This window comes from Galeopterus variegatus, unplaced genomic scaffold, assembly GCF_000696425.1.
Source record: "Galeopterus variegatus unplaced genomic scaffold, G_variegatus-3.0.2 Scaffold6909, whole genome shotgun sequence".
NCBI lineage: Eukaryota > Metazoa > Chordata > Mammalia > Dermoptera > Cynocephalidae > Galeopterus > Galeopterus variegatus.
The window spans coordinates 60,674-77,264 of record NW_007733020.1 but is presented as its reverse complement, the minus strand read 5'-3'; the positions used below and the strand labels follow the sequence as shown (position 1 = coordinate 77,264).

Genomic DNA, 16,591 nt, shown 5'->3' with positions numbered 1-16,591 from the left:
ATGCAGTGCTGGGGGTCAGGTCAAGGAAACTGAAGAGGGACTGGAGCTGAGCAATAAAGGTGTTGGCATCTGTGAGGCAAGAATGGAAATCTAGGCTTTTCTATGACATCTCCTAATTTGTTCAACTTTAGCCACTAGTACTTAAAAGAAATTAAACAAGGATTTGTGACCTTTATCTGGAGGAAATCCTTCAAAATATGCAAACTCATCAGGGCTCTGATTGGCTCATGAGACAGGAGCCCAGGCCCCAAATTTGGGCACTTGGTGCCTTTGGCAAAGTTTCATAGGTAGGGAGGGGTGGCAGGTGAGGGCTTCTCTTCTGCTTGTTTGGATGCAGCCACCACTGACTCCCCCTCTCCAGGCCCCAAAGAAACCCTGCCTTAGTCCATTTTCAGCTGCTTTAACAGAATACCATGGACTGGGTAACTCATAAAGAGAAGAAATTTATTGCTCACAGTTCTGGAGGCTGGGAAGTCTAATATCAAAGTACTGGCATCTGGTGAGGTTCCTGTTGTGTCTATCCACAGTGGACAGCAAAGGGCACCAGAGCAGTGGGTGAGAGAGAAGGAAGGGGGTCGAACTCATCCTTGTATCAGGAGCCCTACTCCTGTAATAACTTACCCGTGTCTGTAATAACTAACCCACTCCCCTAATAACTAACCTACTTTCATAATAACTAACCCACGCCCATAATAACTGTGTTAATCCATTTGTGAGGGCAGAGCCCTCATGACCTAATCACCTCTCAGAGGTCCCGCCTCCTGATGCTGTTGCATTGGGGGTTAAATTTCCAACACATGAGCTTTGGGGGACACATTCGGAACAGAGCAGGTGCTGAGAGCAGGAAAGCCTAGAGCTGCTGGCTCTGGCTCTTCCTTGCAGAGGGCCTGGAGGAAAAAAAAAAAAAAAAAAAAACACTTCTCTGTCTTCCATTTCAAGAAAATGTTAATGGATAAAATTAAAGCTGGGCAGTGGAGACATCCAACAGAGGGAGATGATTTTCATTTGTGTCTATAAGTTACCCTAAGCAAAGGTAAAAACTAATTCTGGTAAGCATGGGGAGGGGAGAGAGCTGGGCCTGATGTCCTAATGGAAAAACCCCAGAGCAGAAGCTGGGGCATGTGGCCTAGAGTCCTTTGTATTTGCTCTGAGAGAGCAACGTGGGGCCCAGAATGACTTCAGGTGGCTCAGGGTGTCTTTTCCAACCCTTCCTGACAGCTCCAGCTCATCTGTTTGTTTCCTTTTTCTTTCCAAGTTAGAGAAAAGGAGCATCTTCCTAGAAAGGAGCAGCTTGGGGCAGTATGCCAACTCGGATGAGGAGGACGGCTATGACTCTCCAGATGTCAAGAGGAGAGGTGCTTCAGTGGATGACTTTCTGAAAGGGTCTGAACTTGGCAAGCAGGTGAGCACCGGATGGCCCCATGCCATCAGCTCCTGGTTAGCAGTGGCTTTGGCCAGGCCACTTGGAAATCAAGAGACACAGTGATTTTCCTTCCCACCACTTTTGGGCCCATGAGAAAGAGGAAGAGATGCCAAGCCTGGGTTTCAACAATCATATAGATTTTTAAAGTTTAGATTTAGCAGTGTTTGTGCATATAACCTCATATGGGGACAATTTCAAAAGTATAAATGGGAGGCTTCCACCCTCCCCTACTGCTCTGTGCTGGTATCTGGTTATGAGGGCAGTTTTGTGGGTCAGGTTAGGGTTAGGCTGGTCTCAATTTAGGCAAAATTTACCATTTGCTTATTCACTTCTGTTAATTGAGCAAATGTTTGTTCTACATCTGCTGTGTGTTATGCACCATGGGAGAGTCAAAAACAAAACTGTCAGTATCCTCCCCTCAGAGCAGCAAAACACCAGAGCCAGGCTCATAAGAAACAATTTATTCAATTTGGGATTGATCTCCAATTTCTGATCATGCATATTCTAATAGAAACGACCTTGAACAGTGTAAAGAACTAATATTGAACAACAAGAGGAATCAGGAATAGCAAAGGGTCTAGAAAGGCCTTAAACCTTGGGATGTCAGAGCTTGAAGATGCCTCAGATATTGAACAGCCAACACCCTTCCACAGCAAGGCAGTGTGATGACCAGATAAGACGGGGGTGTTGGGATCTCACAGACCTGGATTCAAATTCTGGCTCTGCTGCTGCTAGTCGTAGCACCACAAGTAAACACCTGACTCCTCCAATCATGGGGTTCTTCATCTGTAAGATTAAAATTGTCAAGTTTGCTGAGTGTGTGAAAGACACTCAGTTGTGTCAGGGCTCTGGGTTCTGTCTCTTCTGTTCTCTTGGCCTTTTTCTCATGGTTACAAAGTGGCTACCATAGTTCCAACAATCATATCATCATATGACAGCATCCCAAGAAAGAAGAAAGAGATGAGTGGAAATCAGAATTCCCACTACATCTCACTGAGCAGACTGGGTCACAAGCTCACTACTCAGATAGGAATAGAATTCCTGTGAATGGTTTATCGATGGTTTATTCTCTTGGCATTGGGCACCTGGATGCTCAGACAAAATTGGTGTTCTGGAAACATAAGGAAAAAAAGTTACAATTTCTGTTGACTTTTGTATTGGTCAGCTTGGGATGCCATAACAAAATGCCAGAGATCAGGTGGCTTAAGCAACAGAAATTTACTTCTCATATTTCTGGAGGCTGGAAGTCCAAGATCAAGGTTCATTTCTCCTGAAGCTTCTTTCCTTGAATTGTAGACGGCTGCTTTCTCCCTGGGTCCTCACATGGCCTTTTCTCTGTGTACATCCCTGGTATCTTTTCCTCTTCTTATAAGGTCAACAGGCACATTGGATGAGGGCCCACCCTATGACCTCATTTAATCTTTATCATTTCTTTATAGATCCTATCTCCAAATACGAATGTACTGCAAAAAGTTCCTGGAAAAACAGAATTAAAAAATAATACAAATCTTTTCATGAACTTTTTGAATTACCCTTGTAAAGTCACACTGGCAGTTAGGTTATCAAAATACAAATTTGTGGGGAGGAAAAATTCAGTTCGTACAAATGTTGATCCAGTAATATCTGCCACTTCCTGACCACTCCACTTCCCACAGCCCCCTTCACCCACTTCCTCAGCCCCTCCTGTTCTTTCATACACTCAGCAAACCTGACATTCCAGTGAGCAGAAGCTTCAACCTCTAGTTGACTGCTGTACCTCTAGCATGTCATACACAGTAAGACTCAATAAATATTTGTTGAATTAATGAATGTTAAGAAGGGAGAGGTAGGGTACCCGACACATTTGCCCTGAAAAAATTACCTCCATTCTCCTAATATTGCAAATGTACTTCATTAGTAGATCCACAATGAGAAATGCTCAGCATACCAATAAATAACATATTTTTATATCTACAGGCATGTTTCTCTTAACAATGGGGATACATTCCAAAAATGCACCCTAGATGAAAACACCTAGATTTCATCATTGTACATCATACAGTGCACTTACATAAACCTAAATGGCATAGCCTACCGAACACCTAGACTATATAGCACAGCCTATTGCTCCAGACTACACACCTGTACAGCATGTTACTGTAATGAATACTGTAGGCAACTGTAATACAGTGGTAAATACTTGTGTATCTAAACATAGAAAAGATACAGTAAAAGTATGGTGTTATAATCTTCTGGTGCCACCATCGAATATGCAGTCCGACATTGACTGAAACATTGTTATACAGTGCATAACTGTATTTTTTATTTTAAAATGTCATTGACAAATAAAGATTGTATATATTCAAGATACACAATGTAATGATGTGATACACATACACATTGTATAACGATTGTCACAGTCACGTTGATTAGTACATCCACCACTACCCACACTGTACACTAGATCCCCAGGACTTGTTCATCTTATAACTTAAAGTTTGCACCCATATTAAATTTGAGAAAAGGAAATAGGCTTTTAAGTGGGAATTTAATTTGGAATTTTTATTTTGGTGAGGGGGCAGATGGTTTGCTGAGCTACAAGATTGAAGTTTTTTATAGTGATGTTTAAAAATCCTCTCTCATTGGAGGGGGCTTTACCTCAGCTTCTTTGTAAGTGGAATTCATAGCCATAAACCTCCTATTGGATGCTGGGGGTCAATACGTCTCCCCGGGTGCCTCCCCATTCCCAGGAAAGTTTGCCTAACTGCTGCATCCTCAACTGAGGACTGAAGGGCAATGCTGTGTGTCCCCCAAAGAAAAGCCACTGGGCAGAGATGGGTGGCAGCACTTGGGCTTGGAGTCCTCAGACCTGGACCTTGGTCCCAGACCCATCCCTTATAAGCTGGTCACCTCGAGCAAGCCACTCTACATCCTATAACGGTGATGATCACCCTTTACTTACAGGACTCTTCTAAGGATAGAGAGAATGACCTAAAGTATTTGGCAAACAATAGATGGTTCCTTCCATTCTATGAGTTAATCCCTAAGTAATCTCTGGATTTGAATGACATGAGACTGTGTTCTCATGTAGGGGAGTACCCTGAATGCCTTGGGAAGACCTCATTAAAACCAATCTGATATTTGTTTATTCATTTCAAATCAATCCACTTTTATGTCTTCCACTTGGCAGCTGATTGAAAGAATTAGGGCTAGAGCAGTTCAGATGCTGATGCTGCAGATTGCTCCGCTGAGACTGCTCCCATCTGCCCTCTCGTGGGCACAGTGCGGGTGGAACATTCTGCCTGTGTTGCTCATGCAATCTCCTCCTCAGCAGGCCATGAACTTGCTGTGCTTACATGTATCTATGTAGGTTAGTAATAGAATCCAGGGTATTTTTAATAAATATGTTGAAGATTGCTATTAAATGCATTTGTCTTGCCGCCCATCAGCAAAATAAATTGTTTTTAATTAACACCATCTAGCAATACAAAATATCTTTATGGATGTATTGCTCTCATAAATCTGAGCTCATCACACTGTGTAGTTTGAGTTGTTGAAAATTTGCTTACTTTGCTTTAAATACTGGAGTTATTGAATGATGAAGTGCTTTGTTGTAAGTGAAAACACAGCTGTGGAACTGCAATGGCACCATCATTGTGAGGGGCCACCAGGGTTGTTGGGTCTCAGAGTTGGCAAGTTAATTTTAAAGGACACTTTTTTTTGTTAAACCTTTTCTGCTGTCCCCAGCCTCTTCCCTGTCCCCCTCCCCATTTGGACAACCTTTATATGGTGTCTGGGACCCTGTGGGCGCAGAGTGAACCTGCTTCTTGTGCAAGGGCTTTGTCTCCTGTCACACCAGGCCATCTGCCAATGTCTTTTGTGTGTGTGTGTGTGTGTGTGTCTACTTCAGGATTTTTTTTTTTTTTTTTTTTTTTTGGCAGCTGGCTGGTATGGGGATCTGAACCCTTGATCTTGGTGTTATAACACCACACACTAACCAACTGAGCTCACGAGCCAGCCCCATGTGTGTGTATTTCAGATGACAGTATTTTTCAAAAACATTAAAGAATGCTTTTATATGGTGCATTTACACCTCACTTTACCACCAGCCCCACCACTCTCTCTTTCAAGACATCAGGTCCAGTGCACACATGCAATATGGCCCTGATCCCTACTGTCCTCTGAGTGTAAACCTCTGGCTTGAGCCTTTGTCTAGCCAGTACATTGGAGAGGCTGATGGTCCCCAGAAATAGAGGACTTTGCCCATGTGTCTTATAAGCCCTGGTGGGTTTCCTGTCTTGTCCAGAGCCCAAGCATTTCTATGCCTGTTGGAACTGGGAGACCTGTGCTGGTCCTATCTCTGCTGTTCTCATGGCTTGGATGAGTATGTTCTTTGTCTAGGCACATTTTTCTTACCTCTCCCATGAGGGGCATGCACCCACCAACATGCAGCTCTAGGTGCATAAGCAAGGACAGCAAGGGGAGCCTCCAGGATACTGGGAGAGCCTCCTGGTGTTGAGAGGCTATTCCTTCACTCTCTCCTGTGCTTGGCCCTCAGCCCCACTGTTGCCATGGAGATGACTACCACACGGAGAGCAGCCGGGGGTCTGACCTCTCAGACATCATGGAGGAGGACGAGGAGGAACTCTACTCTGAGATGCAGCTGGAAGATGGGGGCAGGAGGCGGCCCAGCGGCACCTCCCACAATGCCCTCAAGGTCAGTGGCTGGGGGGAAGGGATACCTGGAGTAGCTCCATCCTTGTCCCTTGGCTGAGGCTGCTGAGGCTGGCTCCAGAAGGGCCTCGCCCTGCAACCAGCCCCTGGATTTGGATTCTCTTCTTTCTCACTATTGAATTTGCATTTGGGAACTACCTATACCTCCTGTCCTACTCTTTGCCAAAAGGTCTGAATGAAGGAGTTTGGGGGAGTCCATGTGACACCCCAGGAGGGACCCAGCACTGTGGAATTGAACTGGAAGATTCAACCCCCACCTTCACATGCTCATCTGGGAGAGAATCAGCAGCTAAGGGCATGGCTAGGACTAGAGAAGGGATAGTGTGGAGCCAGCTGGAACTGTACCAGGTTCCTTCAGAGGAAGGATTGAAGGGGCCCTGCTTAGCAGGGGGGCAGGAGGAGCAGAAGAGAAGTGAGCCAAGTGTGGTGAGGTTAGAAGGGGGCTGGGCATGCAGGGATGGTTGTCCTGGGAGTCTGATCACACAGCCCAGCATGGGCAGTCTGGAGGCTCCCACAGGTCTGCTCAGACCACCTTCCATGTGTGACCCAACATCCCCTGCTTCCTCCTGTGGCAGAAGCCATCAGTGAGGGGTTCAGCAGGAGGTTATGTCATGAAAATTAAGCTTGAGGCCACTCTAGAACCAAGTAAGGGGCAGCCCCTCAGTCCTGGCCTTGGGGGGATGTTTGCTGCTGCTGCTGCTGCTGACCAGCAATGTGTTCTAGCTCATGAGTTTATTTGCTCACCGAGCAGGCGAGCTTCCACCTCTGTGCACCAGGCCCTGTGCTAGTTGGGGTGTGGGGGTGGGGGTGGCCCCCACCTTCCAGCAGTCCCCAATCTAGTGGGGGAGACAGGTGAAAGGCCAACAACTTGTAGATTCTTGGTGGGTTTTCAAAACTAAAAAGGCCTTGGAGAGGAAAATTTCGTAGTGGGATGAGGCACTCCAGCACTGCATTCCTCCAAGAACACAGAGCATTTTGAATGGTGGACTGGAGGCAACATCCAAATCTGGCTGCCAACTTGCATAGACAAGACTGACTTATGTTCTCCCAGCAAAGGCCGCTGGCAGGGCCTCAGGTGTCCTGTCTCCAAAGAACATGCCAGATCCCTATGCAAATCCTGCATGTTTGCAGCTCCTGCTATTCCCAGTGTCCCCCACCCCTACTCCCACCTCCCAGGTGACATGGAGCAGGCTTCACACTGGCCTTTCCTGAGTGGTTCAGTGTGGCCCCCATGCAACTTCCCATTCTGTGCCCAGAACCAAAATCTACCTGAACATGCTCACACACTGGGCCAGGTTAGGAACGTACCTCTTCTTCTGACTTTCCATGATGCTTTTCCTTCTGATAGAGGAAGCTCCTGGGATGGTGTTTCCTGAGCATTGTTCAGCAAAGAAATGAAAAGTTGCCTTCCCTCCTTGGGGAATTCATTAAAACACCATATGGATGAGCCCCAGAAGCCCCACCCCCACCCCTCCACCCTCTTAGAAACAGCCCCGCAGGTGGCAGGTGGGTGGCAGGCTCACTTCTCTTGCCCACACAGTGTTGTCTTTGAAAACCAGGAGATTTTACAGGCTGGCCTGGATTTCTGGATTCTCTCTAGAAATTATAAGATGTAGTTTGGAGATCCAGCCACACCGGGCTCACGTCCTTACATGGTAGGGATTAGCTGCTGCTGAGCCGGTTCCTCATGGTAACGGGCTCATGTTGGATCCCCGGGACCAGTTCACTCCTCCCATTACCTGCCTGCCCTGGAAGACACCCAGTGTCACCCTGTACTCTGAGGATGGTTCTGTTTCAGCTGTCCTTCCTTACCCGATATTGGCCGACATTCTCAGAATATGGTGTTAGCAAAGGGGACAGACACAGCAGCTGCAGGGCGTAAGCCCACTCGCCTCTGCACCTGGCCTGTGGCGAGTTCCTTGCACACGGCAGACCCTACATTTAGTCCATCCAATGTGGCTGGAGCTCCAGGAGCCCATGGTCCAAGGGGGCAGGCAGGTCGGCCAGTCATGACATGCCACGTGGTTTGTCTCCAGCATGTCTCCTGGAGCCCACAACAGGGAAGAAGGGCAGCTTTGCCTGGACAGTTGGTGAGTCCCTCAAAAGAGAGACCAGCTGGGAGTGTCGCTGAGCACCAAGACACTTTTTACAGATAGAGAATGAGGTTGAGGGCTGTTTCTGGCAGAGAGAATGATACATTGGCAGACAGGTATTATTCCATCTGGGCATGATAAATTCTGTGACTATTAAGGAACCCCTGGGTGTGGCCAGCTCTGCACCAGGCACTGGTGATCTCAAAGTGCAGAGGATGCAGAGGATGGGCAGACAGACCTCAGTCCCTTGCTGATGTTCATATTGGGCACTGTTCTTGGGACCGGGGACACAGTGCTATGTGACAAGGCACCAGCCTCACACAGCTTATGTTTTAGCCAGGGAGAAAGGTGATATTGCAGCAAAAGAGAAAGAAGGACTTCAGGTGGTGCTAGTGCTGGAAGGAAATAAGAGTGGGATAGCCAGGCACGGGGTGGGGTACCTGTCTGGTGAGCTGCCTCTAGTGATGCTTGGCATCTAATGGTAGCTGCCTTTGGGTCACTGAGGATGCAGCCAGTGAGTGTAGATCTCCCCCAACCCTGGGCATGGCCACCTCACAGAGCAATAGCCCCATGGTTGCTGTGAAGCCTCCCTACCCCATTTTCCCCTGCCTGGCACCCCCAAACAGCCCTGTGTCTAGGCTGCTGCTTCCCTCCTTGGTTTAGCTGCATGTGTCTGGCTCCGGCCATAGTCCTGCTGGTTGTGTGCCCTGTCCTCTGCCTTCGAGCCATCCATGTAACCCATTCTGTTTCCATTCCAGAGCCCCAGCCAGAGCATGCCACTGGCCCTTCCACAAGCAGAAGCATGTTTCTGTGCCCTCATTGCCTCCAAGACTAATTCTGTCTGTATTTTCTTTCCTTCCCTTTGCCCCCACTTCATGTTTGATCACACACTGTTTTTTCGGCACCTGTTTTTAAACATACCATCCCCTTAAGGAATGCTATAAGAATAGGACCTCTGAAGGCGCTTTCTTGGAACAGCCTGAGTTTCCCCAACAGACTCACCACAGTAAGAAACTTTTCAGTATCCCCGAAGTAGCAGAAGAGGACACAGAACATGTGGAACTGCTATACAGACAGGGCTTGGGGTCCTCCTCCAGAGCCAGGGTGTGGCTGGCTGGACAGCCCAGACCCCGGCCCTGCCAGAGGAATGATGAGGCCCCACAGGGCTCCTGGTTCCCTGCAAGACACAGGGGATTGGAGGCCACCCCCCACACAGAGGATTACCTTCTTGAAGACAGAGGCTGCCGGTTCAGTCGATTTGCCACCAGAAGCCCGGACAGTGGCCTGGACTGTGGCAGTGAGGAAGAAGAACTACGGTTCAGTTTCAGGAACACCACGGCTAAGTGCAGCCCAGGCCCAGCACACTGTCCTTGCAGGAGGAGCCTTAGGCCTTTACTGGCCCGGCGGCGGACACTGACCCGGCAAAGCAGCATCGAAGAGGACTTTGGGGAGCAAGTGGACTCCAGTGACATCCTCAGGAGTAACAATGCTCAGCCCAGCTCACAGAGATCCATACCCGGGAAGTATGGCTGGGACGGGTCTACTGATCGTGAAGACTTTCGGGGTGTCTGGAAGAAAAGTGTAGCAATGCACGACTGCAGAGCATCCATCCAACATGCAAAACCACCTCCCAGAGGTGCAGAGGGTCCTTTGGTGTGTGAAGTACACTCCCTTTCTACATCCGCTTGCCAGACCAATCCATTTTCATTCCTCCCTCGGTTTTTCATTTTGTTTTTTGGTGTCCACCCCTGGGGAATCTCTCTGCTGGCTGTCTTTAGTTTCCTCGCATTTTTGATTTCTTAATCTCGTTGCTTCCCAAACTTCTGACCATGCCGGCAATCTCTTTACTTTGCTTTAGAGTAACGATTTCCCCCTACAGAATCAATAATGATTATTGTGGCTGCTTTAATTAAAGGACAACTGAATCTAAATTTTAATTAAGGGTTAGCTGAACTACAATTATCTAAAAGCTTGGAAACATATTTTTTTCCATATGATCCTTAGGGACTTATTTATTTATTTATTCATTTACTTACTTATTTATTTTAAAAGATGACCGGTGAGGGGATCTTATCCCTTGACTTGGTGTTGTCGGCACCACGCTCAGTGAGTGAGTGAACCGGCCATCCCTATATGGGATCTGAACCCGTGGCCTTGGTGTTATCAGCACCACACTCTCCCGAGTGAGCCATGGGCCGGCCCAGGGACTTATGACTACTAGGATTACTGAAGGGTTTTTTCTTCTTGTTTGGGGTTTTTTAAATTTTGGGGCCTTCACTCATAACTGAAAAAAATGGAGAACAATTATTGAAGAAATCCATTTTTGCATATTGTTTCCAAGATTTGTTGTCCCTCTTCCCCCGTTTTTTTCTGCATCCGCAGTTTCCAGAATGAATTTGCTATTATCAGCCTTTGTCTGTAGCCATAGATAGGTCCCCTGCCCATCCTATGGGTTTGCTAGTTGGTTTCTGAGTACAGGGATTCCCTCCAGGCTTCATTCATCTCTATATTGTGTCCTCTTTTCAGAACATTTGCTCCTGTCCCGCTGATCTTTTCATTGAAAACAGGTGAGCCACCCACAGGGCATCAGGCCCAGGTCTGAGCCCGTGCACTTTGTGATGGGTCCACAAGAGGGCGCTGATTGCACCCCAGGACACCCACCACATGTGGCCAGGCCTGTGCCCCACCCTGCAGCAAGCATGTCCACTCCTGGAACTCCCTTCCCATTGTTCACTCCTGTGTTCCCGAGAACGAGAACTTCCTCACTCACCTTACTAGTGAGCTGGAGATTTTGCTTTGATTCTCATTAACCAGTTCCAACCTTTTTAGTCTAAATTGGAGGTGAACCTACCCAGAAAGACCCATCCAAGTCCACCCTAGAACACTACCCGTGTCTTCAGATTAGGGCTTAGACATTGCCACAAGTTTCAAAGCTAGTAACTTACACAAAGTTCCGTCTTTGAGTTTTTGGAAACCTCATGTACAACCTCTACCCAAGTGGGACATTTGGAACTGCAGTGTTTCCCCACTTTTGTGACAGCTGTTGGGCAGGGGCATGGCATATGGAAACTAGGTGAGGGTTCAGTTGGCCAGAGGTGGCAAAGGTGTGATGAGTTGTATTTAAATCATTGTCACTTTGGCCCAAAATATTTGGCTTCAGCAGCAGTAGCAGCAAAAAAAAAAAAAAAAAAAAAAAAAAACAACTTCCAAGGGATTATGTCTGCCCCACTCCCACTGCATGTGAAAAAGAAACTCTGATGTAGAGCACGGGGTCCTGGGGTGAATGGCTTTTTTTCTCTTCCAGGTCATTCAGCTAACCTTTCAGTTAAAAGCTAAGTTTAGTTGCCTTTACAGCTTCTGCTTCCAACTTGAATTGATTTGGCTAACTTAATTCTTTTGTTCCCAAGGTTGGCAAAACTTATGACTTTGTTGTTTTGTCTTCAGATTTTAGGGAACCCAGTGTCTGCAGGACGGGCTGACAGGGTGGATCACATGGGTCGCAGGTTCCCCCATGACAGTACTGGTCCTCAGAGGTCCCGGCCGATGCTGGTCCCATCCATCGGTTAGTGGCCAGATTGATGCCTTTCTCTTTCTTCCAACCACAGAGCATGTGGCTGCTTGGTCCTGCATCTAATCATTTTTAAGAACATTTTAGGAATAGCATTTTCAGCTAAATACAGAAAACTCTCAGTTATTTAAGGCAAAAAGAAGGCAGGAACAGCCCAACAAGATACATAAAACCTATTTGTAAGTATTCTCAAAATATCATATTGGCTTTTTACGTCAATCTTCTGCCTACTGATTTCTTTTTTTCTTTTTATGGGAGAGCTTCACAGCAAGAGCACCAAAGGGCTGGTCACGTGTGTCTCTCTATGCCTCCCGCGTGATCTGAGATGCTTATGGCCAGAGTCTGAAGCAGAAGCAGGATGGTGGCGTGTTCCACACATATCTAAATGAGCCCAGGGTAACAGAGAGTTGTCTGTATACATAGAACACTTTGCAGCTGGAACTAGAAATCATGGAAAACACTGTGAGGCCTTAGTGTGTCCCCCAAAATGTTCCCCCCTCATCCATCTGGTCATCTTCCCTTTCATGAGTCATCACCTGTCATTCCATTTCCATTCTCTTAATTACTTTTTGGAATTCAGCCAGTCATGCTGAAAACTGTCATTTTAATCATTCTAATCAATACACTAAAAAGGGGGGAGGATGTGGCTGAAGGCCAGATGGTAATTCTCCTATTATTGGAATGAATCGTGGCAACAACAATTCCAAAAAGTAGTATGGACAAGATAATGGAACCTGGTAATCAGCACAAATTAACCAACCTTTGTGAAAACACACACACACACACACTCACACAAAACAAAGCAAGGAGAACTGTTATGTTAATTCAGTAGATGGAGAGAAGAACAGAATATCTTGATTTGGCTTTATGGAGCTCATTGAAAACAATTTACAGCTACTCTAGGCACCTGCGAAGCTGACTCTAATCATATTTAAATAGTTGAAGTTTAAAAGTCAGTCGGGAGCCCACCCCGTGGCTCACTTGGGAGAGTGCGGTGCTGGGAGCGCAGCGGTGCTCCCACCGTGGGTTTGGATCCTATATAGGGATGGCCGGTGCGCTCACTGGCTGAGCGTGGTGCGAACAACACCAAGCCAAGGGTTGCGATCCCCTTACTGGTCACACACACACACACACACACACACAAAGTCAATTGGTATTTCCCCTCAACTCAAAATGAAGAAAGACTTTATAAAGCAAAACAGAGCCTCTAAAATTATGTCCTTCCAGACTTTCTCTTCCTCACACAGTTCAAACAATAGGGAAAAAGTTTCCTTTTCCATCTTTACAGTTTTCAGAATGTTTTTATTTTTATCAGTAAAAAATTCATGGAATGTTAAAGATCTTTTAAAAACACAGTATTTTCAATTAACTGAAAACTAACAAAATATGCAGACTCAGAAAACATTTATTACAGATCAACTAGTAGGGTTATGTGTATGCTGAGTCTACGTGCCTCTTGATGTCCTCAGGCTAGTGTCCCATGTCTCAAATCTTCATTTAAGTTGTGTTAGTGTTCCTCTGTAACAATTTAAATAGATTCTACTGGCATTCAGATTACATGACCTGTTGGAAGCTTCCTGTCTGGAGATGGGGGCAAGGCCAGTCCTCCTGTTCAGTGCTGTCTGTTCTGCCTCTGCTGTTGAAGTTGGTTTCCAAATATTCAATTTGATTTTAACTTTAATGAGTGCAGATTACAGTCATTGCTCATTAAATGAACTGATGATGTTCAAGAAGTTAAAAAGTTAATGTGGTGGGCACTGAGAAAGGGTGTCTTTTGGAAGAGGTGTGATGGGTCTTCTATTCCGATCTGTTAGGATAGAGAACTGAGGACTGTACTGTGTCAAATCACCAATAGAGCAAGAGAGTGAAGGAAAAAACATCCATGCACCCCTAGTCTTGCCAGGGTGACTCTCATTGCAGTGTCTTAGACAACCCTTTGGTTGGATTTTTCTTCAGGTGGAAAATTCAAAAGGCTGCATATGTGTTTTAATTTTAATAAGACACTTGTTAAGTTGCTCAAAAAGAGGGTAATTCTATGTTAAAACCTTGACGAAGAAAAAAGCCTCTTAATGATGTAACTAGAAGAAATGTTCGAAAAATCCATGATTGATTTGCGTTAACTGTACTGACTTCTCACGGTGTAGAAATCCAAGAAACCACATAAAAAACATAATTAAAATCAAACATTTTATATACCCATACACATATGTACATACACATACCTTAAAACCTATTATATTTTCAGAAGAAAACAAAAGCGAATGTGTTTGTCACCTGCCAGGGAAGAGAATTAGGCAAATGACCCTAGGAAGTAAATGGTCAGTGACGTTTGAATAGACAGCATTTTCCTCTGGTTCTCATTTACTTAGTTCTATTTTTCTTGTGAAAATATTAACAATTAATATTTTAGAAATCTGCTGTATTTCAAAAGCATTAATTTTCTTCTTCAGAGGAAATTAAATCTGTAAACCATATGCTTTCTAAGCATGTTTTTAATAAGTAATAGATCCACAAATAAATAAAAATACTGTAGCTTTTAATATTCTCTGGGTTTCCAAAATTTTAAAAAAAATGTCCTTCATGATTTAAAAACCAAAAATTATATAGCCTCATACGTAATAAACTCTAAATCATATAATTAGCATAAGGGCCTCTCAACATGGATAGATGACTCCAAAGATATGTTTAATTGGTTTTGGTTTCTCCCTTTATAATTTCTGGTCCTTGCATTTACCTAGTAATTTGCCTGAGAGGTTAGCTTTCAAAAAATGAACTACCACATTCTAGAGGATTCTGTTCTTTCTCATCAGCCCTATAAATCTCCACTTTCTCCCATTCTCCTAGTTATTCTGGCGACTGAGCTGACAGTGACATAGTGCAACAGGTTTTATCCATGTCCAGAGAGGAAAAATTAAAAATTAATAACTACACCAATAGGTGTGTCTGTTGAGAACTCTTTTCCACTGGTTTCCATGCAAAAGAAAAAAAAATGAAAGATGTAAAATATGTTTAATAGATGATTCCCTTTTTCTCCATAGAAATTACAATGGACAGTAACAGTGAAGGTGGTCTGTCTCGGTCAGGTAGTGAGGGAAATATTCCACCTGTAGAAGACGGTGCTTATTCCCGCAGCATGGGTGGACTCGGGAGCCCTGGCCTGGCACACGGTATGCAGACTCTCCTTCCTCCTTCCTGACAAAGACCCACCTAACCCCCTGGGCCAGGACACTTCCCCAGCAGGGCAGGGGGGGCGTGCCCATTCCCTCCAGGTCAGACCAGCAGCTGGAGGTAAGTGCTTCCTGTAGTCTACCCTGCACCAAGAGGAACAGAGCTCCCCAGGTACTCACCCAGGCCCTGGCGAAGCCAGATTTCCACGGACACAGTCTACGGAAGCCACTGTTCTCACTCCCCATCAAGGTTGGATTCTCATAAAACATGGAATGCATCTGCTCTGAAAGAAAATACAATGGAGTCACATCACACTCACCGTTTTACTTATATACATCAATTACAGGTGCTTGACTCACCTGTACCTCCACTCACACCTCCCAAGAAACACACAGAAAAAGATAATGTAACAATGTGGCAATTCTGCTCCTCTGCATCTGAGACTGGCCTCTGAGGTCCTGGGTGGTCTCTATGCCTCAGTGCCTCCTGTGCTGTGCCACTTGTCATAGTCCATGTGAATTTGGACTTATAGACATAAAGGTACAAATTTTCATGTATCATAGTCCCTGAGCATAAGCCCATTACTGAGAAAATGTACTCCTCTGCAGACTACAGGAGTGGCTTCAAAGATTTCCAAGGGGATGTTGACCAGACCCAACTCTCTCCTTAGGCACAGACCTTAGCACCTGACTCCTTTTTATGTCCTGACTCCACAATCTTCTTGCCACAAAAACTCCCCTGGAGAAGCACTGAGAACCCACTGGACAAAAGCTGCCACCAAAAGTTCTCACTGACATTTCCACAGCTGACACTGTATGCATGAGGTCACATTCACAGTGGTGCAGGCTCCACAGCTATCCACAAGCATTCTCCTCATGCTGCCCTGGTGTTCTAGTCCTTCATCCGGAGCATGGGACATGGCCACACAACCGCCTGTGCTGAGACTCTCACAGTCATCATGGCTTAATGCTAGCTTCACACTACACTCAGTTTAGATAACATTGAAAACTAGAAAAAAAAATCAATCTTTTCATTGACTATCAATAAAATCCAAGCCAGTGTGCAGAAATTAATGAAGCCAGCTACTGAAAAGTTTTGTTCCCTAGCAGAAGTTAAGTTATTGAATTTTAGATCATCTAGGCATCCTAAAAAGATCCTGAATTTAAATAATGCAAACAAATTCATTGCATTTTAAAAACCAACCATTCCTGTAGCTGAAGTGCTTTTTATTTTTAAACTTTTTTTTTTTTCTTGTGGTGAAAGAAGCCCAAAGGCTTGGTTCTTTCACCACCTGTCTTCCCTGTCCTTTCTGCACTCCTGTGTTCTCTCGTCTCATCACTTGTGTTCCTTGTGCTGGTGACAAGTTTAGACTGGGCTGTTTTTCCCAACCCTATGCTCTCTGCTGCCGATTTGAGTTTTTCTCATTTGCTTCCCTGCGGAGGTTCCAAGATGTCATATGACCAGGATGATGTTATCTGTCAGTTGTCTCTGTCCCTCTTTTTCTGTCTCTTTTTATGCACACGCACATATACATATACATGCATATATATCTAATGATGTCTAGTGATATACATGCATATGCATGCATATGTATCAGGATGTCAAAAAGAATTGTTTTTAGAAGCT

General features: G+C 45.4%; 1 protein-coding gene across 4 annotated transcripts in view; it reads left to right on the top strand.

Moving 5' to 3' along the window:
- RIMBP2 (RIMS binding protein 2) overlaps positions 1 to 16,591 on the top strand; it is a 72,714-nt gene that overhangs the window by 38,338 nt on the left and 17,785 nt on the right. For 3 of the 4 annotated variants that reach the window (XM_008591430.1, XM_008591429.1, XM_008591427.1), the window contains exons 8-10: positions 1,256 to 1,402; positions 5,961 to 6,119; positions 11,674 to 11,791. In XM_008591430.1, the coding sequence (XP_008589652.1) occupies positions 1,256 to 1,402; positions 5,961 to 6,119; positions 11,674 to 11,791 (424 nt within the window). Of the gene's footprint in view, positions 1 to 1,255; positions 1,403 to 5,960; positions 6,120 to 11,673; positions 11,792 to 14,835; positions 16,488 to 16,591 lie in introns of those variants that run through there. The other variant, XM_008591431.1, reaches the window with a different exon arrangement.